Raw genomic sequence first — 18884 nt, forward strand, 5'->3', positions numbered from 1 at the left:
GCCCGCCGCAGCTGTGGCCGAGTCAGGCAGTCAGCGGGCAGCGGCCCGCCGAGGCGGACTCAGCCAGAACCAGTGTCCTGTCATCCCTTTGTGGGGAGAGACACGGCTCATTTGCGCCACAGCCAGTTCGCTTCTTTATGCACTATTTTCAACTTTGGTTCATGCGCTTCCATCGTCGGTGTTTTCTCAAATCTGGTTCACCCAGCGAGTGTCAGGAAGCAGAACGTTGGGTTCTCGGTAGCTGGAGCCGCGCTGACCCCGCGCTGACCCCGCGCTGACCCCAACGATGCCTTTTAAAACGGCATCGTTGATTTGTCTCACTGTCTGCGGGTCAGCCAGGAAAATTGATCAGGGATTGCCTTGAGAATTCTTATTATATCTTATTAAACATTTCAAGGGATCATGTTGTGCTGCCTCTTGGTGTGGCATTGCCTCCACACTTCTACCAATTGCTGGGTCGTTTAATTACCCTAAACTCTGCCGTTGTCCCTTGATCAGCCACAGTTGCATGAGTTCAGCTGGCAGCTTCTGACCTGGCAGTTCTACATGTAAACAAATGGATCCCTGAGATGCTGAAATCCTAAAGTGCTCTCTAAAACTTGCTGAAAACACAAAGTCTACCTTGATGTGGATTAATACACTGTGTAAACCATCTAAGCCCTCCTGCAGGACCAAATATCTAGTCTTTCTTATTTCTGCTCTTGGACTTTCAGCTAGTAGAAAAGCGGTTGCTTCCTGGAGGCGTGGACCAACTCGCTAAAGTTTGGCCGTGGCCCAATTAGCATTTTCTTTCAAATCTGTTAGAAAAAAATAAAATCTACGGATAAAAGTATAATCGCAGTAAAATCTGCAAATATTTTGTTTTCAAGCTAATGATCATTCCGTGCGTATCACAACATAAACCATGTGACATAAGTGACATTAGACGCATCAGGTGATTTGATTCAAATCGTTGAGACTTGACTTTGACTTGCAACAATGACTTATTTACATTTCAACAGCCAAGCCATGGTTCTCCATCGTCCTCTGCACTGGTGATGAACCAAGTCTCAAAAAAGATGAACTCATAATGACCGCAGCTTTTCCTTTGGCAACAACGTGGAATTTAACACATTTTATTACCAACATTACCTCTTTCCTATGTCGGGTCAGAGTAACATTTTATTCATGGTTAATAACATCTAATATGATGCTGTCAAAGGTGAGTAAGATGCACACAAAAAAATGCAAACCCTCCAAAGCTGCAGCTGTACACATTTTATGAAGGTTAATGCGTTTTTCGTCTGTTGCGTGTGGTGAGCTGTTGATGCAAACGCAGAAATACCGCGCTCTTGAAAGAGCCAAGTGGTTCTTGTCAAGGGTTTTTCCTGCACTCCTTTGTCCTCTTTTCTGGTTGCGTCGAAATACCTCACTTGAACATCTTTACAACCGTTTGCCCTTTAACAAGGTTTTAGAGTCCCAGCTTGTTGCCAAGTTGCAAACCACGATAAGGACTTTCAGGAGTCCAGTAAATCGTTGCGGTAAGTCAAAGAACTGCATTCAAGTCGTGCCAAAAAGGGTTAGTACACTAATACGACGGCGTATTAGCGCCCTTGTTAATAGAAGAAAAAAGAAGTGAATTTTTACCAGAATACTCAAAATGAGATTGTCAGACTTTAAAAAAACAAAACAAATTCTGAGCTCCAAAGGTTTTAATATTGCTAGAAAAAAAACTCCAGAATTTAGATTTTAATCTGAGAAATATTTAGAAAAAAACATTTCTGAGCTCAAACAGTATAAAAAAATGCTAGAAACAAACTCAGATTATTTTTTTCTTATTAAGAAATTTTCTCCCCCCCCAAAAAAAGTAAAATGTCAAAAAAATGTAAAGTTTTTTTACTGGAAAATTTCTATATTCCGCGTTTGGAGGAAATTTCTGACATTTGAAGCTCACAAACTTTTAAAATTTTTTATTTCTGAGATTAATCAAAAAAATGTAGATTTTTTTCCAGCACGTCAGTTTCTCAAACTCAGGAATTTTCAAGAATTTTTCCAGGAAATTTCCGAGATTAATCTCAGAATTTTTTTCTCTTAAATATTTGACTTGCCTGAAGAAAATTTTAAACTGATAAATCTTTTTCTTTTTTTTTTTTTTTGCTATCTACAATGGTCCTATTAGCTGACATAAATTAAAGTGTTATTCATCACGGCGCAGGTTTATTCCTGCAGCAGGCTCGGTTCTCTGGACTGATGCTCTACTACTAACTGGAACAGAGGTGGAAACTCTCCTCCTCCTGCTGCCTGGTAGTCTGTTTGTCCATCCCTATGTCTAAAGTGAGCAGGCTTTCAGAAACACTGCAGTCATCGTCCATATATGGCCTCAGTGTTGGGAAATGAACGGAGGTTTGTTGGGCAGCCTTGCTGGGAACAGAATGATGTGTGTTTCCACCTGAAACTTTGACATTTACGCCACATCCAAAACCCAGATTGTGGACGCGAGCGGCATTCACAATCTGGCTTGTTTACCTCCGGACTGACATCATGACATAATTGGCGCTCGTTTTTTTTGTTGTTGTTGTTTTGGTTTTTTTGTTGTTTTTTTGTTATACCTCTGCTTTCTGTCTCGCGCACACAAATGAGACGTCTGAGCCCAGCCAGACATCGCAGCTGACCTGAGACCAGACGAGGCCATATGAACCCAATTTTCTCCCACAGAAAACCCCCTTCCTCCCACTCCACCAGGAGATGCAACAACAACCAAAAAATGCATGCTGACGTGTGCAGAGAGGAAGGAAATAAATAAAACACAAACAAGCGGGAGGCAGCGCGGTTAGATGAAACGCCGGTCGGAGAGCAGGCCGCTGGAATTTGGCACATCTGTTGCTTTGGCACACGATCCTGACTCTGAAGGTTTGCTGCAAACCAACACACATATATCAATTTTTTTTTTTTTTTTTTTTACAAACAACACAGTCCAAAAGTATTGTACTAAAGGTGTTCTAAAGAAATAAAAGCCCCAACTTAAGAAAAATAAATAAATAAAAATTGGTCACGAATGATTGTGTCAAACTATTTACGTTTGACACGAACACTTAATAAACCCAATAAATGAACTGGGATAAATTTAACTGGATTACTTGTGACCAATAAAAGCAATGCATTTCAGTGGCTCTGATTTGTCAGTGTGTGTAAAAAGCCCGGGCTTAAATATACTTTTATTGCAGTTGCATAACATTACGCTAAAAGACTTCAAATCCAATCAGAATTTCAGATTTAATAATATCCCCACTATCGCACACCTGGGTCGTCTCTTCTATCCGGTTCATCCCACGTTTAGATTTTGTGCTTTTGAACCATTTCTGTGTTCGTCTGGATTTTAATCATTACCTTCTTGACAGACCCAATTAGGACCCACTTTCAGTTTCCCCAGTAAAGACCACCAGATTTCTTTTACGACGCCTCCAAGACTTCATGACACAATCCAGTCTGACAACATTTCCCAGAGAAGAGAAACCGGCCCAGAGCATCACACATCCTCTGCCATAACTTTACACTTTGCATGAGGTTCTTTTCCATTGAATAATTATTTTGTTTCTCATAAACCCGACTGAACATTTTTTTTTTTTTAAAAGCCATGGCCGTGTGTTGGTATCGTACATGTATCTTCTCCACAGTTTGACCAAGTTCCTGTTGCTTCAAACTTCAATTATTTCCCTGACTGTAGATGTGGTTGAGATTAGGGTAGTTCAGTTTTGCTTGGAGCAATTTCTTGAAGATCAGATCATCAGCCGTGATTGTTGTCTTACTTACACCATTTTGAAGACTTCCTGGCATAGTTAAGGGCACCAAAATTAATGTTTATTGATCCTCTTATCAACTTAAAGAGCATAGTGCGAATTAAAAAAAGTTTGTTGAAAGCACCTTTTTCTCTCATCGCTGACTTTCTACACATTTTAGCTGCTTATACTGTGACTCCTGAAGCACCAACAGAAGGACAGGCAGGTTTTTATTTATTTTTTTTCAAAATAAAAGAAGACACTAACGCTCTGCTCATCAAAACTGCAGAAACAACTCATTTTGATTGATTACTGAGGAACCCTGGTGATAAAAGACCCACAATCTGGTGTTGGCTGCCTGGTGTCAACTCCTGATTTAAAAAAATATTAATAATTTTTTGTTTGTTTGTTTGTTTCTACTAATTAAAAATCCTAAAAGTGAAAATTGAATTTTTCTACATCTTTTTGCAAAAAACCTGATGAAAACTTTTCACCTTCGGATTCCAAAACAAAGCAACACCAACAAATGATGACAGATGAATTTCTTTGCTATTATTATTTTTTTATTTCCACTTATTTATTTGGTAAAAACAATTACAGGTTGCTGTGTCTTCATAAGGACTCGAGAAGCTCCTAATCTTGCATTGCTGAGCTCAGAACTTCATTTCTGAGTTGATTCGTTCACCAGTCGTCCAACATTTAACAGACTTCACTAAAGTGCGATGGAAAACACCGTTATGAAACGTTTGTTTCATAAGGGCCGTTGCACTTCTTCTCTTGCTTTTTGGTCTGTTTCAGTTGCCGTACGGTCACAAAGTGCGGCCTTACGTGACCCGGTGAGCCGTAGCCTGCAAGCACAACAAACATTCAGTGTTCACTCCTTCCAGTCTTTCCTAGAGCGTTCTTTAATTTTGGATCCCTGAACCGTTATTGTCACCCTGGTATGAGTTATTGTATGTTTTCCTGCGCCGTTACCCTGAGACGACCTCCGTAGACAGCAGTGTTTGCCAGTAAGCGCGCAGTTTGCCCCAGTGTGCTCACCTCTCAGTTTATTTTTCTACCAGTAAATTACATGGACCGAAAGTGAATCACGTTTGGACAAAAATAACAAAACCGGCAGAAATCACAGAAAAAAAAACAACAAAAAAAGCAAAAACCTGCTTTGCTGCCTGGTGATTATAAGTGTTTTGTAAACAGCGATGCCCTCAGATCTCGCCGAGTTTTGTCTGGAATTCCCCTCATACTCCTGTAATGATGCAGAACATGCTGAGGCCCGGAGACGAGCCTCACTTCTCTGCCCCAGCTTTGATGAACCGTTAATGTAGAGCGCCTCACATGGCAGGCCAACACCAAAGCAGTGCAAAATTGTAAAATGGAAGGAAGATGATATGTAGGTTCGCTTTTCTTTTTAGAAATAAAAAGCTGAAAGCAGTTCTTTTCTGAGTTTCGTCAGCCCCCCTTGACTCAGATTGCTCAAAAAATAATGAGCGTGTAGCGACAGTGGAGAGGAAAAACTCTCCTTTAACAGGAAGAAACCTCCAGCAGAACCAGAACCGGGCTGGAGAAAGTGAACAGAAGCACCGAGCCAGGAGTCCTTTCTATGTTAAAGAAGAGGATACAAAAAACCCAGAGGGAACATGAAGTTAAAACTGAACTAGCAACAAATAATGAAAATTGGAGAGTAGTAGGAAAACATAGCAAAGACAAAAAGTGGTAGCTATGTCCTCTAGCAGCCTGAGCCTCTAGCAGCGTTAGCAGAGATGGCTCAGGATGACCTCTGGGTTTATTTGTGACAAGGAGAATCTTTGTTTCTATTCTGGATTTACCAAGGAGCCGACAAAGAAAAGCTAAGATAGGAGAAATACGATCTCCCTCTAATTTTCATCAGAGCTCTTGCTGCAGCATGTAGGATCAGCTGAAGGCCTTCAGCTGCATTTTCTTTTGGACTTTCTGACAGCGAAGAGTTAAAGTAGTCCAGCCTCGACGTAACGAGTGTTTCAGCGTCGCTCCTGGTCGAGACCTTTCTACTTTTGGCAACATTCTGCAGACGAAACAAGGACAAACCTGAAAACTTGCTTCAGATGGGATTTAAATGATTTATTGTGGTCAAAAATAACACAGAGATTCTTCACTTCAAGCCAATTTTAATAACATCCTGATCAACTGATTGACTAAGCAGATTGTTTTTTTCAAAGATTCTGATTCAAAGACGACGACGTTTCTCGATTTTCCAAGAAATGAAATGAAATCTCCCAGATTTTCATGTCTTTAAGAGATGACTGTGATTCACTTAACTGGTTGTATCCATCAGATGTTCACATCCAGTCCGACCTGCTTAAAGCAGAAGAGGAGCCAAAAGTATCGGAGACATGTAACAAAGCAGTTTCACTGAGCGTTTATTGAGGAGTGTCAGAATTCAAATGAAGATTTCCATTTTGTTCCTCGGTAAAATATGTGGAGAAACCATGAATCGTTTCGCTTTGACCTTGAAATGATGCTCTGCTTTGCTCGGCTTGCTTTGTCTGCTTCCTTTGACTCTCTCTGTGCCTTTCCCCGTCCACAGCTGCTCAACATGGTGTCGGTGTCCGAGAAGCGATGGCGAGCGCGCTCAAGAGGAGCCGACGCCGACGAGAGGTTCGCCAGTGGCGACAGCGCCGACTGCGACGACGAGGACGAGTGCGCCGAGGTGTCGGGGCTGGGGCCTCCTCCGAGACGCAAGCGGCTACGGATCTTCACAGGTCAGACGCACTAAAGGCACCGCCATGACGACAGAATACGCTGGACGGCAACAAGGAGTTATCGCGATAGGTGATAATATTGGTTTGGAGGCGATGTGTTGAACCGTCGCACTCATTTATCGGAAATTGGATTCATAGTTACGACACGGTCGGCTGTTTCCTCGCAGTCTGAGGTGAAATCAGGTTCTTGTTTTAAGTTTCAAGTCCTGAAATTATCTCTGTTTTCTAAATGTCAGCACAACGAGAGATAATTTTTTATCATGATTATTTCTTTACGGTCTGGAAAACGCATAATCCTCCCCCTGTGCTGTCAACTTTCAGATATAAAAGTGCTGCCACTTTTTGCGCGTCGTCTATCTGTCCCGTTTTCAGCTGTAGATAATAACAACAATAAAAAAGGTTTGAACTGCTGCAAGAAAGAAGATGAACCCAGAAGATGAAAGGAGTGAGTTCGATTTGCCGACATGAATCCAGAGCAGCTGAGCAGTGGGAGTGCTCCTCCAGTGGCGACGGTTTGGGTCTGCCAGGCCCGGGAGCGTCGGGTCGGGGGCGGAGGGAGAGGAACCGAGGGTTCACCCAGAAGGCCGTGAGAGTCCGACGCCCTGTCTCGCGTCGCTGCTGGCCTCGGCGCGGAGTCACCACACCGCCTGCCTTGACTTACAGGTCTAAAGCTCCGCTTTAGGCTCTGATCTGATCTCTTGTGAGAGCCGTGAATCGAGCCCGTTTTGTGCGTGGCTCTCGTGAGCCGCTCTGCAGACCCTGAGCAGTCCACCCCGCTCGCTGGCAGAGACCGTGGCCGATAGCTTGCGATGACTTGGCACAAAAACGCTGACCTCGCTCGGTTCCCTTTTGGTCAAAACGGGCGGGGGCTGGAGTTCAAAGGTCAACCTGTAGAGCATGAGGCCTAATGGGCTCCCTGTCTGTGCTCCGCTCCTCTGAGATGGACGAGCCGGATCTGGTTTCACAAAACCCCCGCACGCACACACACACACACACACACACGCACGCACGCACGCACGCACGCACGCACACACACACACACACACACACACACACACACACGTGTTTTACATGCTGGAGTTGGGGAAGGAGGGAAAAGGTGGTGGAAGCCACAACAACAAGGTGCAGACAGGACGGACACATGGCTGGGACCCCGACACAGCTTCCTTGTCAACCTGCTGACCACACCGACCTTGTTCCCAAACAGGCGCGATGATTGATCTCCCCTCGGCCATGAGCGTCTCATAACTGACCCCGCTCACACATTCACACACAGATGCACACGTGCTTCCCCCGCCGACCAATCGGAGCGCCCGGTTAAACATTCTCCACAGATTCCAGGCCAGTGCAGCTATTCCAGGACGGGGGACCCCCCGTGCAGCAACAGCCCCTAAAGAGAGACCTGCAGTCAGGCGCTGAGCTGCGTCTCACACCGTTTTAGCTTTTTCTGTGTTTCGCAAGAAAGCCTTTTGTTTACTGATTTTTTTCAACCTTCCTATAATAAAATGGGCTAAGCTTTTGTTTGTTGTTGTTTTTTTTTGTTTGTTTGTTATTTGTTGGTCAAAATGAAAAGTATTACAGTTTCAGTTCCTTCCAGCCACACACTTCCTGATGGTTCAGACACAGATGGCATAAGATGTTTTCCTTAAAGTATGCATAAAAAAGTTGCATATAAAACGTTTCTTCAGAAGTTGCTTTAAATGAGAAAATGTATGTAATTTTTGAAATCAATGAGTCTGGAACATATTTTAGATGAAGCCTAAAAGAATCCGACCCGGCCCGAACCCACAGGCGTTGTGTCTGAACCCGATCCGACTAGTTAGCTTCAATTATGGACCGGAGGCAGAAGTTTAACCCTACTGAGATTTTACCGCTTTTTGTTTTCAGACCACCGTTTCTGCAAGCAGTGTAACTTCTAGCTTTTGTTCAGCGTTTTCCAGCTCCATGTTGCCGCTCGTTGTGACCCCAGAGTGCAAATCATCTGGGATGTGTGATTGACAGGAGCGCAGCAGCGTGGAGCCACGCCCACATGCGCTTCAATTGTCACAGTCTAGTGAACTTCTGCATCCTACTTGCTTTGTTTCTATCCTCAACAGGTTTTTTTGTTTGTTTGTTATTTTTAATTTTTTGTTCTGCTGAGGGAACAAATGGCCATTTGGGCTGTACAGCTTGCAGACCCCTGGTTGAGATCAGACCATATTCATGTATGAAAATGGTCCTGTCAAAATCCAGACATACATTTTGACAAGAATATGTGGCAAGACTTGAAAATTTAACGTCCAGACGATCTCCGTCCAATCTGAGGGATCCTGGGGTATTTTGCAAGCTTGTGCAAAACATTTCAGTCAGTAGCTGGTAGTGACATAAACCATAACATATTGACTCAGTGGTACAACAACCACAAAAAAAAAAAATAAATAATTTTCCTTTGAACGTTTCTTTTTTACGCTACTTTATGTAGCTCTATCGAATACAATCCCCAAAAAACGTCAGATTGTGGTTTATAATTTGATCAAATATAATATGGACTCTTCTACAACACACATCAAACATACTGGCTGAAGTTTTTAGAGTTTGCTGACCTCTGTTAGATCTGCTAAAATCAATCATTTGTTTCGCCCGTGTGACGGAGTCAAATCGCCACGGACACAGTCAGATGATTTACACGGATTGTCGCTTGCACGTTGTTTCAAACAAGCTGATGTAATGTCAGCTGACTCCTTTTCCAACTTTAGCGTTGGGTGGCTATTTCCAGATCCCCACATTACTCTCCACAGAGTAATGTATTGGCAGTGCTCTGGACTCCATTTTCTTCCCCTAAATCCATTAATCTTGGATTCCACGTGCCTCTGATAAGGGCTCACCTGTGTTTCTGTGCTTTCATGCACACCTGCTCCCCGACTGCACCGCCTCTGCGGAGAGCAAGAGAGCACGCCACCATCCCCACCGAAAAATAAAACAAAACAAAGATTTCTCTCTCTCTTCATAGGTCGTCTTCCCCAGCTGTCCTGCTGTCAGATCAGAGACGTGCTGCTGCTTCAGAAACTTTGATGATACATTAGGCTGAAATTGGATTTAAATTGATCCGTCTTTGTGGTGGTCACATTAATCATTCGTTTCCAGGTGAGATGAACCGGCGTGAGATCGCCAAGATTGTGGGCAAAGTCACTTCAGGGATCATAGAACAACTCCTGGGGAAGTAACTGCGTGCGGAGAGAGAGGGGGTGTGGGGTTATCTGATTTTTTGGCCCTTTGCGAGAATGTTAAAGAAACTGTATGTGCTGGAGTGAAACTTTGATTCCCAGCTTCCACTCTGACAAGTGAACAGAGCTGCTGTTCTGCTCTCTTTGCTCAGACGTTCGGTCACTGAAGCAACGCTTCTTTTCGGCGACCCGGAGCTTCTTGGGTTTTTTTTTTAATCAGCTCCCAGCGGTCAGTGAAACCCAAAATGGAAATATTCCCGTTATGTGAAACACATACCTCATGATGAGAGGCAGGGCCAGGCTCACCTTTCAGATTTTTTTAATTTTTCTTTTTTTTTCAGGCTGGAACAAAGGCGCAGAAGGAAAGAGGGAGGCGATGAAAGAACGCAGGGATAGAACAGAACGAGACAAAAACACCTTTGATACGCTGCAAAGGTTGTTACACTGGGAAAACCTAAACATTCCTCGCTCCGTATGTGGGTGGAATTACCACGCTGCCAGTACGGGAAGCTGGTATGTTAATTAGCTGCAGCTGTCACCCCTGACCCCCACTGCACCTGATGGGATAGGTGAGTCACCGGGCGCCGGTCCCGCACCCTAATGTTCGCCACATGTCTTCATCAACGCGGCCATAATTCACGCTGTTGGTATCAGCGGAACATGGACGTTCGCTCCTGCAGTTTTTCAGCTCTGTCTGGTTTCCCAGAGACACAAAGCTCGGTGGACGTTGCTCCAGGAGACACGTGGCAGCCGGCTACAGCTTGTGTGCTGCAGGTGAGGCCTCACCAAAGGGAGAGAGGCTCAGACAATCCAGATGTGACTGCAGGTGTCTGAGGAGGAAGAATCCGGATGCGGGTGCCCTCATGGGGCTGCACAATAGATCCACGTTCAACTTCTGTGTCCATCGTTCACCTAAATGGGAATGATCGTCCCACGCTTTACATGGGTGACAATGTAAAGGGATAGCTGCATATTTTTGACAGGAGGTTCTGTGACGTTCCCATCTGTGACCGTTCCTCTACCTGAAGTAGAATAAAGTTTCCTTCTGAACGATGAGGCATTGCTTCACCACCTCGTCGTTTTGGCCGTAGCCGGCTAACTCTGGAGCTAGTTAGCTTTTTATTTACCTTGTGGTAGATGACTTGGTATCACTGAACATGACCCAACCAGCATTGATACTTACGCCGCAGTTTAGGAAACCTTGTTTCAGATTGAAAAGTTGTAAAATGTAGAGTTTGTAGGGCAGCTTAGCAGTTTTGTTTTTATTTCTTCCAGTGGTTGATGATGTGTAACCCACTGGAAAGGTTCTGACCCAGCATTCTCAGTGACCATCCCTGCTGTAGCTTCTGAACAGCCTGTTTAAATTCAGCCAGTCCCCCTCCTTTTCCTCTGCTTCCACGCCTCTCGCAAAAATGATGTAGCCGGCTGCCATCTGTGTAAACAGGCACGGCGAGTTGGATCTGCAGCCTCTCATCTCGCTCTCACTGAAGCAACCCAGGAGCGTTCCCAGCTCTGCGTCTGAGTGGGGTGACAGTGGAGTGGAAGATGGGGGGAGAGAGGGGTGAAGAGAGGAAAAAGGAGGGAGGAGAGGAGTGAATGGATGAAATTATCCTCTTATTGGACCCTTAATGCTCTTTCACCCTGAAGCTTTACTAATCGGTCCAGAGATAAAACCCTTAAGATTATCCCGAAGGCAGGAAGAGGACCCTTGGTTTTAATTTCTGTGGATACGAGCGCAGACTTGACTCGGTTCTCATAGTACATGCGATGGGCTCGGGGGCCCACCAGTAGTTGGTTCCTTTTCTAAGCACCATACTTTTTTTTCCTCCCCCTATGTTTGCGACTTTGTTTGCTCAAGAGCTTTATTTACATTCACAGGCACTTTTTGGATGCAGTAAATTGATTCCAGGCCCGTTCCTGGGTCGTGTCCATCAGCTCCGCCGCAGTCCACAAACACTCCGCACACAGCGGGGCCATTCTGGAGGCCCGCTGGCCGCCACAGGGACACACAGAAGCCATTTTGTGGAAACGTCCTAAAAGTTTGGTCCAGGCTTTCAGCGGTTTGCGTTTCTCGTGTTGACCCTCCGCTCTCACCTGCATCTTAAATTCTCCTTCTGTTCGTTTTTTTTTTTTTTTTTCCCCTGCTCTCCGTCCCCTTTCCTCTGGCCCGCTTTGGCTCGGTTTTCCGCACCGTTCTTGAAAGCAACCCAAAGACTCTGCGAACATCGCAGGAGTCTCTCTGTCGATTGGCTCTGAACTGCCAAAGGGAGCCACAAGTGAACCACTAGAAAGTGGCTGAGGCAGATAGTGAAACTGCACAGAAGAACCTCAGTGTGTGGTCAAATTGTCGCATGTGCCTTCGCTCCCACTCTGCTGCAGGAATGTGGGGGGGATTTGCCGCTCATTGGTTGGAAAATTTCCACTACGAATCCATCTCAATGTGCCAGCTTCGTCTCCTTAACTGGACTGACCTCAGGAGCCGGGAGGAGAATGGAAACACGTGCGTCAGGTCTTTAGTCGCAAGAAGATAAAGGCAGCGTCCGAAGAATGTCTCTGGCGCTGATAAGAGCCGTCACTGTCCGGTGTGTCGTGACACGGAGACAGGGCTCCCCGCCAACCTCTGACCCTCCAGGGAGCCTTAACCTCAGCTCCTCGCAGGGCGCTGTACCGCGCCCCACCCTGAACACGCTGCTTCCCCTCAGGACAGAATCAACTCTTTGTGTGTGTGATTTGTTATGGTTTTTACTTCGCTCAGCCGTGCGCGCCTTTTTCCACCATCGCAGCTTTGCTACCGTGAGGAATTTGCGGCGAAAATTTATGTGTCTGTTCCGAGCTTCTCCTCCGCCTCGGGCCCGTTCTCCTATTTATGATGGTGTGAGCCCTTAACTGGAAGTGGAGACTAAAAATACATTGAAGTCAATGTAATTTGGACAGTGCACGGCGAGGTCAGTGAGTGCAGGGTGCTGTTTATTCCCTCACCAATGCAATATAACTAATGGATCTTGACTTGCATTTTCTCCACAAGCCACAAAGAGTCTTTGTGATGACTTGTATTCCAGTCATATCAGAGCTAACCACGGCATGAGACGTGGGGTTTGGAGTTAGACTCCTGCTGATTTCTATCTGCTTTTTTGTTTTTTTTCTGAACTTGTCTTCTGATTCCACTTACTGTGTCTTGCTGGAGTGTCCACACCCCTGCAAACTCTCCCGATATTGTCATGTTACAACCACAAACCTCAGTGTGTTTTATTGCGATTTTTACGGGATAGACCAACACAAAGTAGCTCATAACTGTAAAGTAGAAGTAAAATGATACACGGTTTTTGAGCGTGCCTAAGGATTCACAGGCATTTTTATTAAGCTCCATTTGCTCCCTAACAAAACCCAGAGCAGATGGCGTCCAGAAGCAGCGTTGTTAGTAACTAGTGTGGTTCAATCTGGGCGTAGATCCAGGTGTTCCGTGAAGGCCTCGAAGCTTTGTTAGAGAACAAACATCCTCATGAAGACCGAGGAGCGCCACGAGCTGAACGCAGGGTCGGCCTCTGTTTCCAAGCTTTGGGCGACTGACCAAGCATTGATCGATACGTCGCCTGAAAATAGGAAGCACAGGCACAAGTGGAAAGTTGACATGGCCGTCAACATGGTGTCCGCACGTCTGTAAAAGATCTTAAAGTCACGCATCTGTAATCACCCAACTGCTAATCGTCAAATTTAAGACTTTTAAGAACATTTTAATGCCACCTTGAACCAAGTTATTAATAACAGGGTTGGTTGGGGGATCATGCCGGATCACAATCAAGCGCAGTCCAGCAGGTTTGTTGTCTCACACGTGGGTTTGTGTAAAATCATCGTCAGTCGGCCAGACGACAAACGTTTCTGCCACTGGCTCACTTCTGTTGCCAACCAGTCTAAGGCTACGATGCATTCTGTAAAAAAAAAAAAAAAAAAAGAAATACGACTAAATGCTTAAGCTTGGGGTTACAGGGGTCATCACCATGGAGAGTCATGCAGTGTGAGAAGCACAAACCCACTGCTGAGAGCCAACCACAGACGCCAGAAATTTCACAATAAATGCTTTGCTTGATTGTAATACAGCATGATCCCCCAACCATCCCGGTTATTAATAGTTTGTTTCAAGGTGGCACTAAAATGTCCTTAAAAGTTTGACTTGCTGGAACCTGCAGATATTCTGGTCAACCTAAACTGGTAGCAAAGGACAACATATCATTTATGGAAGCATTCAAGAGGCTCGCGAAAACTCAGTGAGGAAAGGCTTATTGTGAATTCCCCTGAACTGATCAGTATACTAGAGGCTAATTTGCCTGATGATTTTGGTAGTAGAATTGAACAAAATGTGATGTTTCTTGCTTGTGTCAGAGTTGGTTTCAGCCGCTGAAGCACAGAAACTAGACTCGACTGGAACACGTTTAACAGGTGTCAGTCCCATTAGACTGCGCTGCACTTTCTCTCCACGCCAGTTTAAAAGACATCCAGACGTTATTGTGTCTTTACATCCGCAGCAGTCTGCGCCATGACGTCTCCCCCCGTCTCACATTCTGGCGCTCTCCATGGGAGTGTCCCTCAGCCTGGAATAACAGCGAGCGCCGGGGAAGCAGGAGCGGCTCAGGGAGCGCCGCTGCTTTTAAAGGCCCGGGGCAGGGCCTCCTGCGGCCGTCTCGTTTGTCTTGGCTCGACATTCCCAGCCTCTCCGTGCGCCCCTGTGGTCGGCCTGTTGGTCTGGAGGCAGACTGTCATCTCCCCCCACCCAGACAAAGGCATCTAGCTCCAGTCTGTCGATGAGCAGCGGCTCCGCACTGTTTATGCAACATGACAAACCGGCCGACGATCAGCAGCTGCATTCCCATCGCAAATGTGCGCGGAACTGTGTTGAATGCTTTACAAGTTTGGGGTTTTCATTAAATAAGAAATGCAATTCAAATCACATATGAATAAGTTTATTGTTATAAGTCCTGAAAAAGTATGCCATGAGTAGGCCTGTCACAATAAATCGTCCCAGAAGTTATTGCGATAAACGATAATTTTGTTTTGGGACAATTTAAAAGTGATATGATAGTAATTATATTAACAATCTCAAAGATTAATACATTTTATATTCAAATGAACATTTAACACTGGAACTGGAAGACATTTTAAATATAAATAAATTGAATTATAAAGTCTGTGTAAACGAAATTGTCTTTCAAAAACGGGCCAGTTTTTGGTTTTCTGTCAAAAACTGGATGACATAAGTTTTCGACCAAATTTGGACAAAAAGCAATAAATCATGCAAATGGGAATTATTGAGCTAGTTTCAATTCATTATGCGATTAATCAGTTTATTGGCTATTGTGACAGGCCTCGCCACGCCATCATAATCCTCCCACTTCCTGTTGTCTTTGCCGCCAATTTTCACAAACGTTTGTTGATCACATGGCTCGTCTGATGTGGATCTGGTGTTTCCATTACAGTTTTGTGAAACAATTTTAGTAAAGCCAAAAAAATGTTGTATCGTAAAAAGTGAGTTTTTCCGAAATTGGCATGTTTCCATCAGGTTAATTTATGTTCACAATTCCAATTTGTGCAATTTTTACGCTCAATGGAAACGCAGCTTCTCTGAGGAAACCAAAGTCAGATTTTGTCATTTGCAGATTTGGTCAGTCATGTAATTGATTTTATTTTATTTTTTTACATTTCTTGGTGGCTCTGGGCCAGGAACTGCACACAAGACCCTTTGTTTTGGGTTTTTCCCCCCCCAAATGTGCTGAGTCCAAAATCCATTCAAACCTTTGCGCCGCAGAACCGACCCAAACTGATAAAATATTTGCTTTACTTCAGGAACCATAATGTAAGCTGTCCAGCCTCGAGGGCCTAAATCAAATTCGACTGCTTTAGGTGTGCTATGTGAACACACGGTCTGCCAATGCAGCGGCAATCTAAACCATCTCTCCCGTTTCATAAGAAGCACCTGTGTTTGGAGACTGAACATTCCACATACTTATCTGACCCTAAAAAGGAGTTTGCGTGCAGCACACATGTGCTGAATAAACTGTACAGCACCGTGAAGCTGCACTCTCTCCAAAGGGCTTGTAGCAATGTGTCAACCAGCTATCAAGGTGCGCCTTCTCTACAAAGTCAAACTCAGTCAACATGTGTCCAGACTGCGTCGGATCGATTCCGGAACATGTAATCTTCACCTTTTTTCCCCGCATAGTTTGCTTGTTGTGACAACTGTAAACGGCGAGCCGCGGGCGTCCGCTGAAAACCAAACTCCAGACTCTCTCCGCCCCTCTGCCCTCCCTCTGCTGCTCTGTCAGACAGACAGAAAGCCACTGCGACACACATGGGACTTGCACTCCAGCCTCTGTTTGACCTGTCAGGGTGATCCAAACAAACATCCGCTCCCAGCCTTAAGAGACCCGCGGTGTCTGCACGCATTCTGTTCTCGACAGGAACTGGTCACTAAAGACAACATAAATTTAAAGCTTGAATGCGGCCGCGGTTGTTGGCTTGCGTGCGAGTACCAGGCCTTCTCATTCATGCCGCTACCAGTCAATGGTTGGACCGTTGACCCTTCGCCTCGGTCGTAACTCGAGCTCCTGAAGCCAGGGTGGAACTAGCGGGGATGCTCCAGCTAGGTGGTGTCCCTTTTGCAGTGTGAGGGGGTCTGAAAGTGTAAGATCTGAATGGATGCGCCGCAGGAGGGCTGTGTCCTCCTGAAAACCTGAAGGGACCTTACAGGGCTCACATTAGTCACGCACAGGACGGGAACAACCGCGCTCCTTAGCGTGTTTTATTGGGATTTTATGTCTTCATTGACTTAGTGCCGCCTTTGAGGCGCAACTCCTCCTAGGAGCTGCAGTTTCAAAGCTGAGCTTCCGCATCACAGAGTAGCCCACAACCTCAACTCCCCCACTCAGCTCCTTCAGACTAGCCAGCAGCAATTAGCAATCACCTGATGGAACTGTTTATCAGCTGAGCTCATTATGGGAGCTACTTCTCAGTATGATACGTTGTTCAGCGGTTAATAGGGGAGCCATGTTGTGATGACTCCCTGAAAGCAGAGTTTCAGAACGAGCAGATGTTTCTTAAAGAGACAGAGTCCCAACTTGAAGGAGTTAAATTACACAGAAAATTTTTATTTAAGTCATATTTGACATCCATGTCATTTTTACAACAAGTGACGGTAGCGTCGTCTCTTGATCGCTACCGTCAAGAATCTGGGCACGCCTACTCTGTGAGGTCAGAGTAGACTGTAATTTTCAGTATTGTGCCTGGAAAACGCATGATACTGCCTCTTTAAATCTGCCTTGTTCTACATTTAGGGACTAAAAATCTCCGACCGGAGGGAAGTAATTGAAACTCCCCGTGAAGAGGATGAAAATCATTACCCTGTTTAGCTCTATCTGATAACAAGTTTGCGGTTGTAACGTGACAAATGCAAAAAAATGTGAGGCATGTAAATACTGTGTCTAATTGTCACTCCTCCCAACAAGGCCATAAAAGGAAAACCAGAACCAGAGGAACGTGAATCTGGACGACTTCTTTCTGTGTCTGTCGTTTGTTTTTGTTTTCGTGTCTGTGTGATTCACTCCCAGCCCGAATGCATTTAGGTCTAGAAACACAGCCACAGGTGTTGGTCACTAATTATACCAGGATATTATTAGTCCCAGCCTGGCGTATAGCACTGTGCAGGGATCTGGGTTGCACAGAGCTCAGTCCCAACTGGGTTGCTTTTAAAATCCTGTGGAACAAGGCCCCTCTGTGGTGCCACTCACGTCCGTGTGTTTAAACTAGAGAGAAAGACCCTCTCTCACTCCCTGGGATTTTTTTTTCTCTCTCTTTCTCAGAAACGAAGGCTCATTCCTTCTTCTTTTTCTTTCCCTTCACATTATTGCCGCTGCAAAGCAGCAGCAACAGCGGGAACAATGTCCTTCCACTCTGTCTCTCGCTTTTTCACACAGCGCTCGCTGGAACGGGCACATCCACCCCACTCAATCATCCGCACACAAATGCAGGCGCGCCCCGCTCCTCGGCTCCCCGCCCTGCCCCTTATCCACACTGTGTATAAAAGCTGTATCGAATTGCACCTTGAGCTTAATTGGCTCGGCGGTACAGTGTGCCGCTGTCGAAAGTGACAAATCGCCCTTTCAGAGCCCCAGAGAATGTCTGCCCACTGCCATGTCAGGGGACACGGCGGGGGCGGGGGGACAAAGTTAATTGTCCTTCGGGCTCAAAAGATGTCGTAACTGCGGATGAATTCGTGGGAGATGCAGTTTGGAGCTTTCGGAGGTTTATTTATTTGCCTCGTTCCTCTATTTAGGACGGAGCCTGGCGGTGCAGAGGCCTCAGGGCGACGGACAGCGTGAGGCAAAGGGCCTCACGCTCCGTGTCTCTACCAGAGCGAAGCTTTTTCACAGACTCCTAACTGCTCCCTTTGGTCAGCTTTAGTTTGACATCTCCGCAGATTAACACAGACTGTACGAACTCGGAGAGTCACAGAGTCCTACGAAGGGATTCACACTTCCTAAATTCTTTACCTCATTTATTAAAGGGGCAAGATGATGCATTTTTCAGCCACATGGAATCACTTTACAGCACAAACTTCAGTTGTCATAAAAATGCTGTCTGTATTAAATATGACTTAAAACAAATTTGAATTTGTAATCTAATGCCTTTAAGTTGGGCCTCTGCTTCCTGCTTTCTCTGGAGCTCCGCCTTCAGGAAGTCGTCACAGCATTTCTCCACCATTAACCCTTTAACCCCATTTTTACCAGCGTTTCACTGAGAAGTAGCTGGTGAGGTCAGTAGAGTCTTCCAGGTGTTTGCTAATTTCTGCTGGCTAGTCTGTAGGAGCTGAGTGGGCGCGTCCCCTCGAAGGCGGAGCACAGCTGAGTGGTTGCCATGGTGATTAAGGGATTTCTGAGACATGCGTTAAAGAGTCAAGGCAATACTCCAGGCGTGTTTTTGATTAGGTAATAACATTGTAACATGATTTAAAGCCGAAAAAACATATATTTCATAATACTTTGACAATTGTACTCAAGGGAGAGTAAAACAGTATTGAGGAAACAGTTTGCTCAGTCATTTCATATTGAAAAGTTACATCATCAGACGGCCCAAAATGAAAGTATTTGATATAAATAAAAATGACAAAATAATAAAATCAGAAAAAGAATATGTTTTCTGCT

The 18884-nt window shown here is 45.1% G+C and overlaps 1 protein-coding gene across 1 annotated transcript in view; it reads left to right on the forward strand.

Moving 5' to 3' along the window:
• Positions 1 to 18884, forward strand: part of gpc3 (glypican 3) — a 149446-nt gene that overhangs the window by 124220 nt on the left and 6342 nt on the right. The window contains exon 7 of the mRNA XM_055034535.1: positions 6319 to 6493. Coding sequence (XP_054890510.1) covers positions 6319 to 6493 — 175 coding nt within the window. The remainder of the gene's footprint in view (positions 1 to 6318; positions 6494 to 18884) is intronic.

Source organism: Poeciliopsis prolifica, unplaced genomic scaffold (assembly GCF_027474105.1).
Source record: "Poeciliopsis prolifica strain line A6 unplaced genomic scaffold, Auburn_PproV2 SCAFFOLD009, whole genome shotgun sequence".
In the NCBI taxonomy this organism is placed as follows: Eukaryota; Metazoa; Chordata; class Actinopteri; order Cyprinodontiformes; family Poeciliidae; genus Poeciliopsis; species Poeciliopsis prolifica.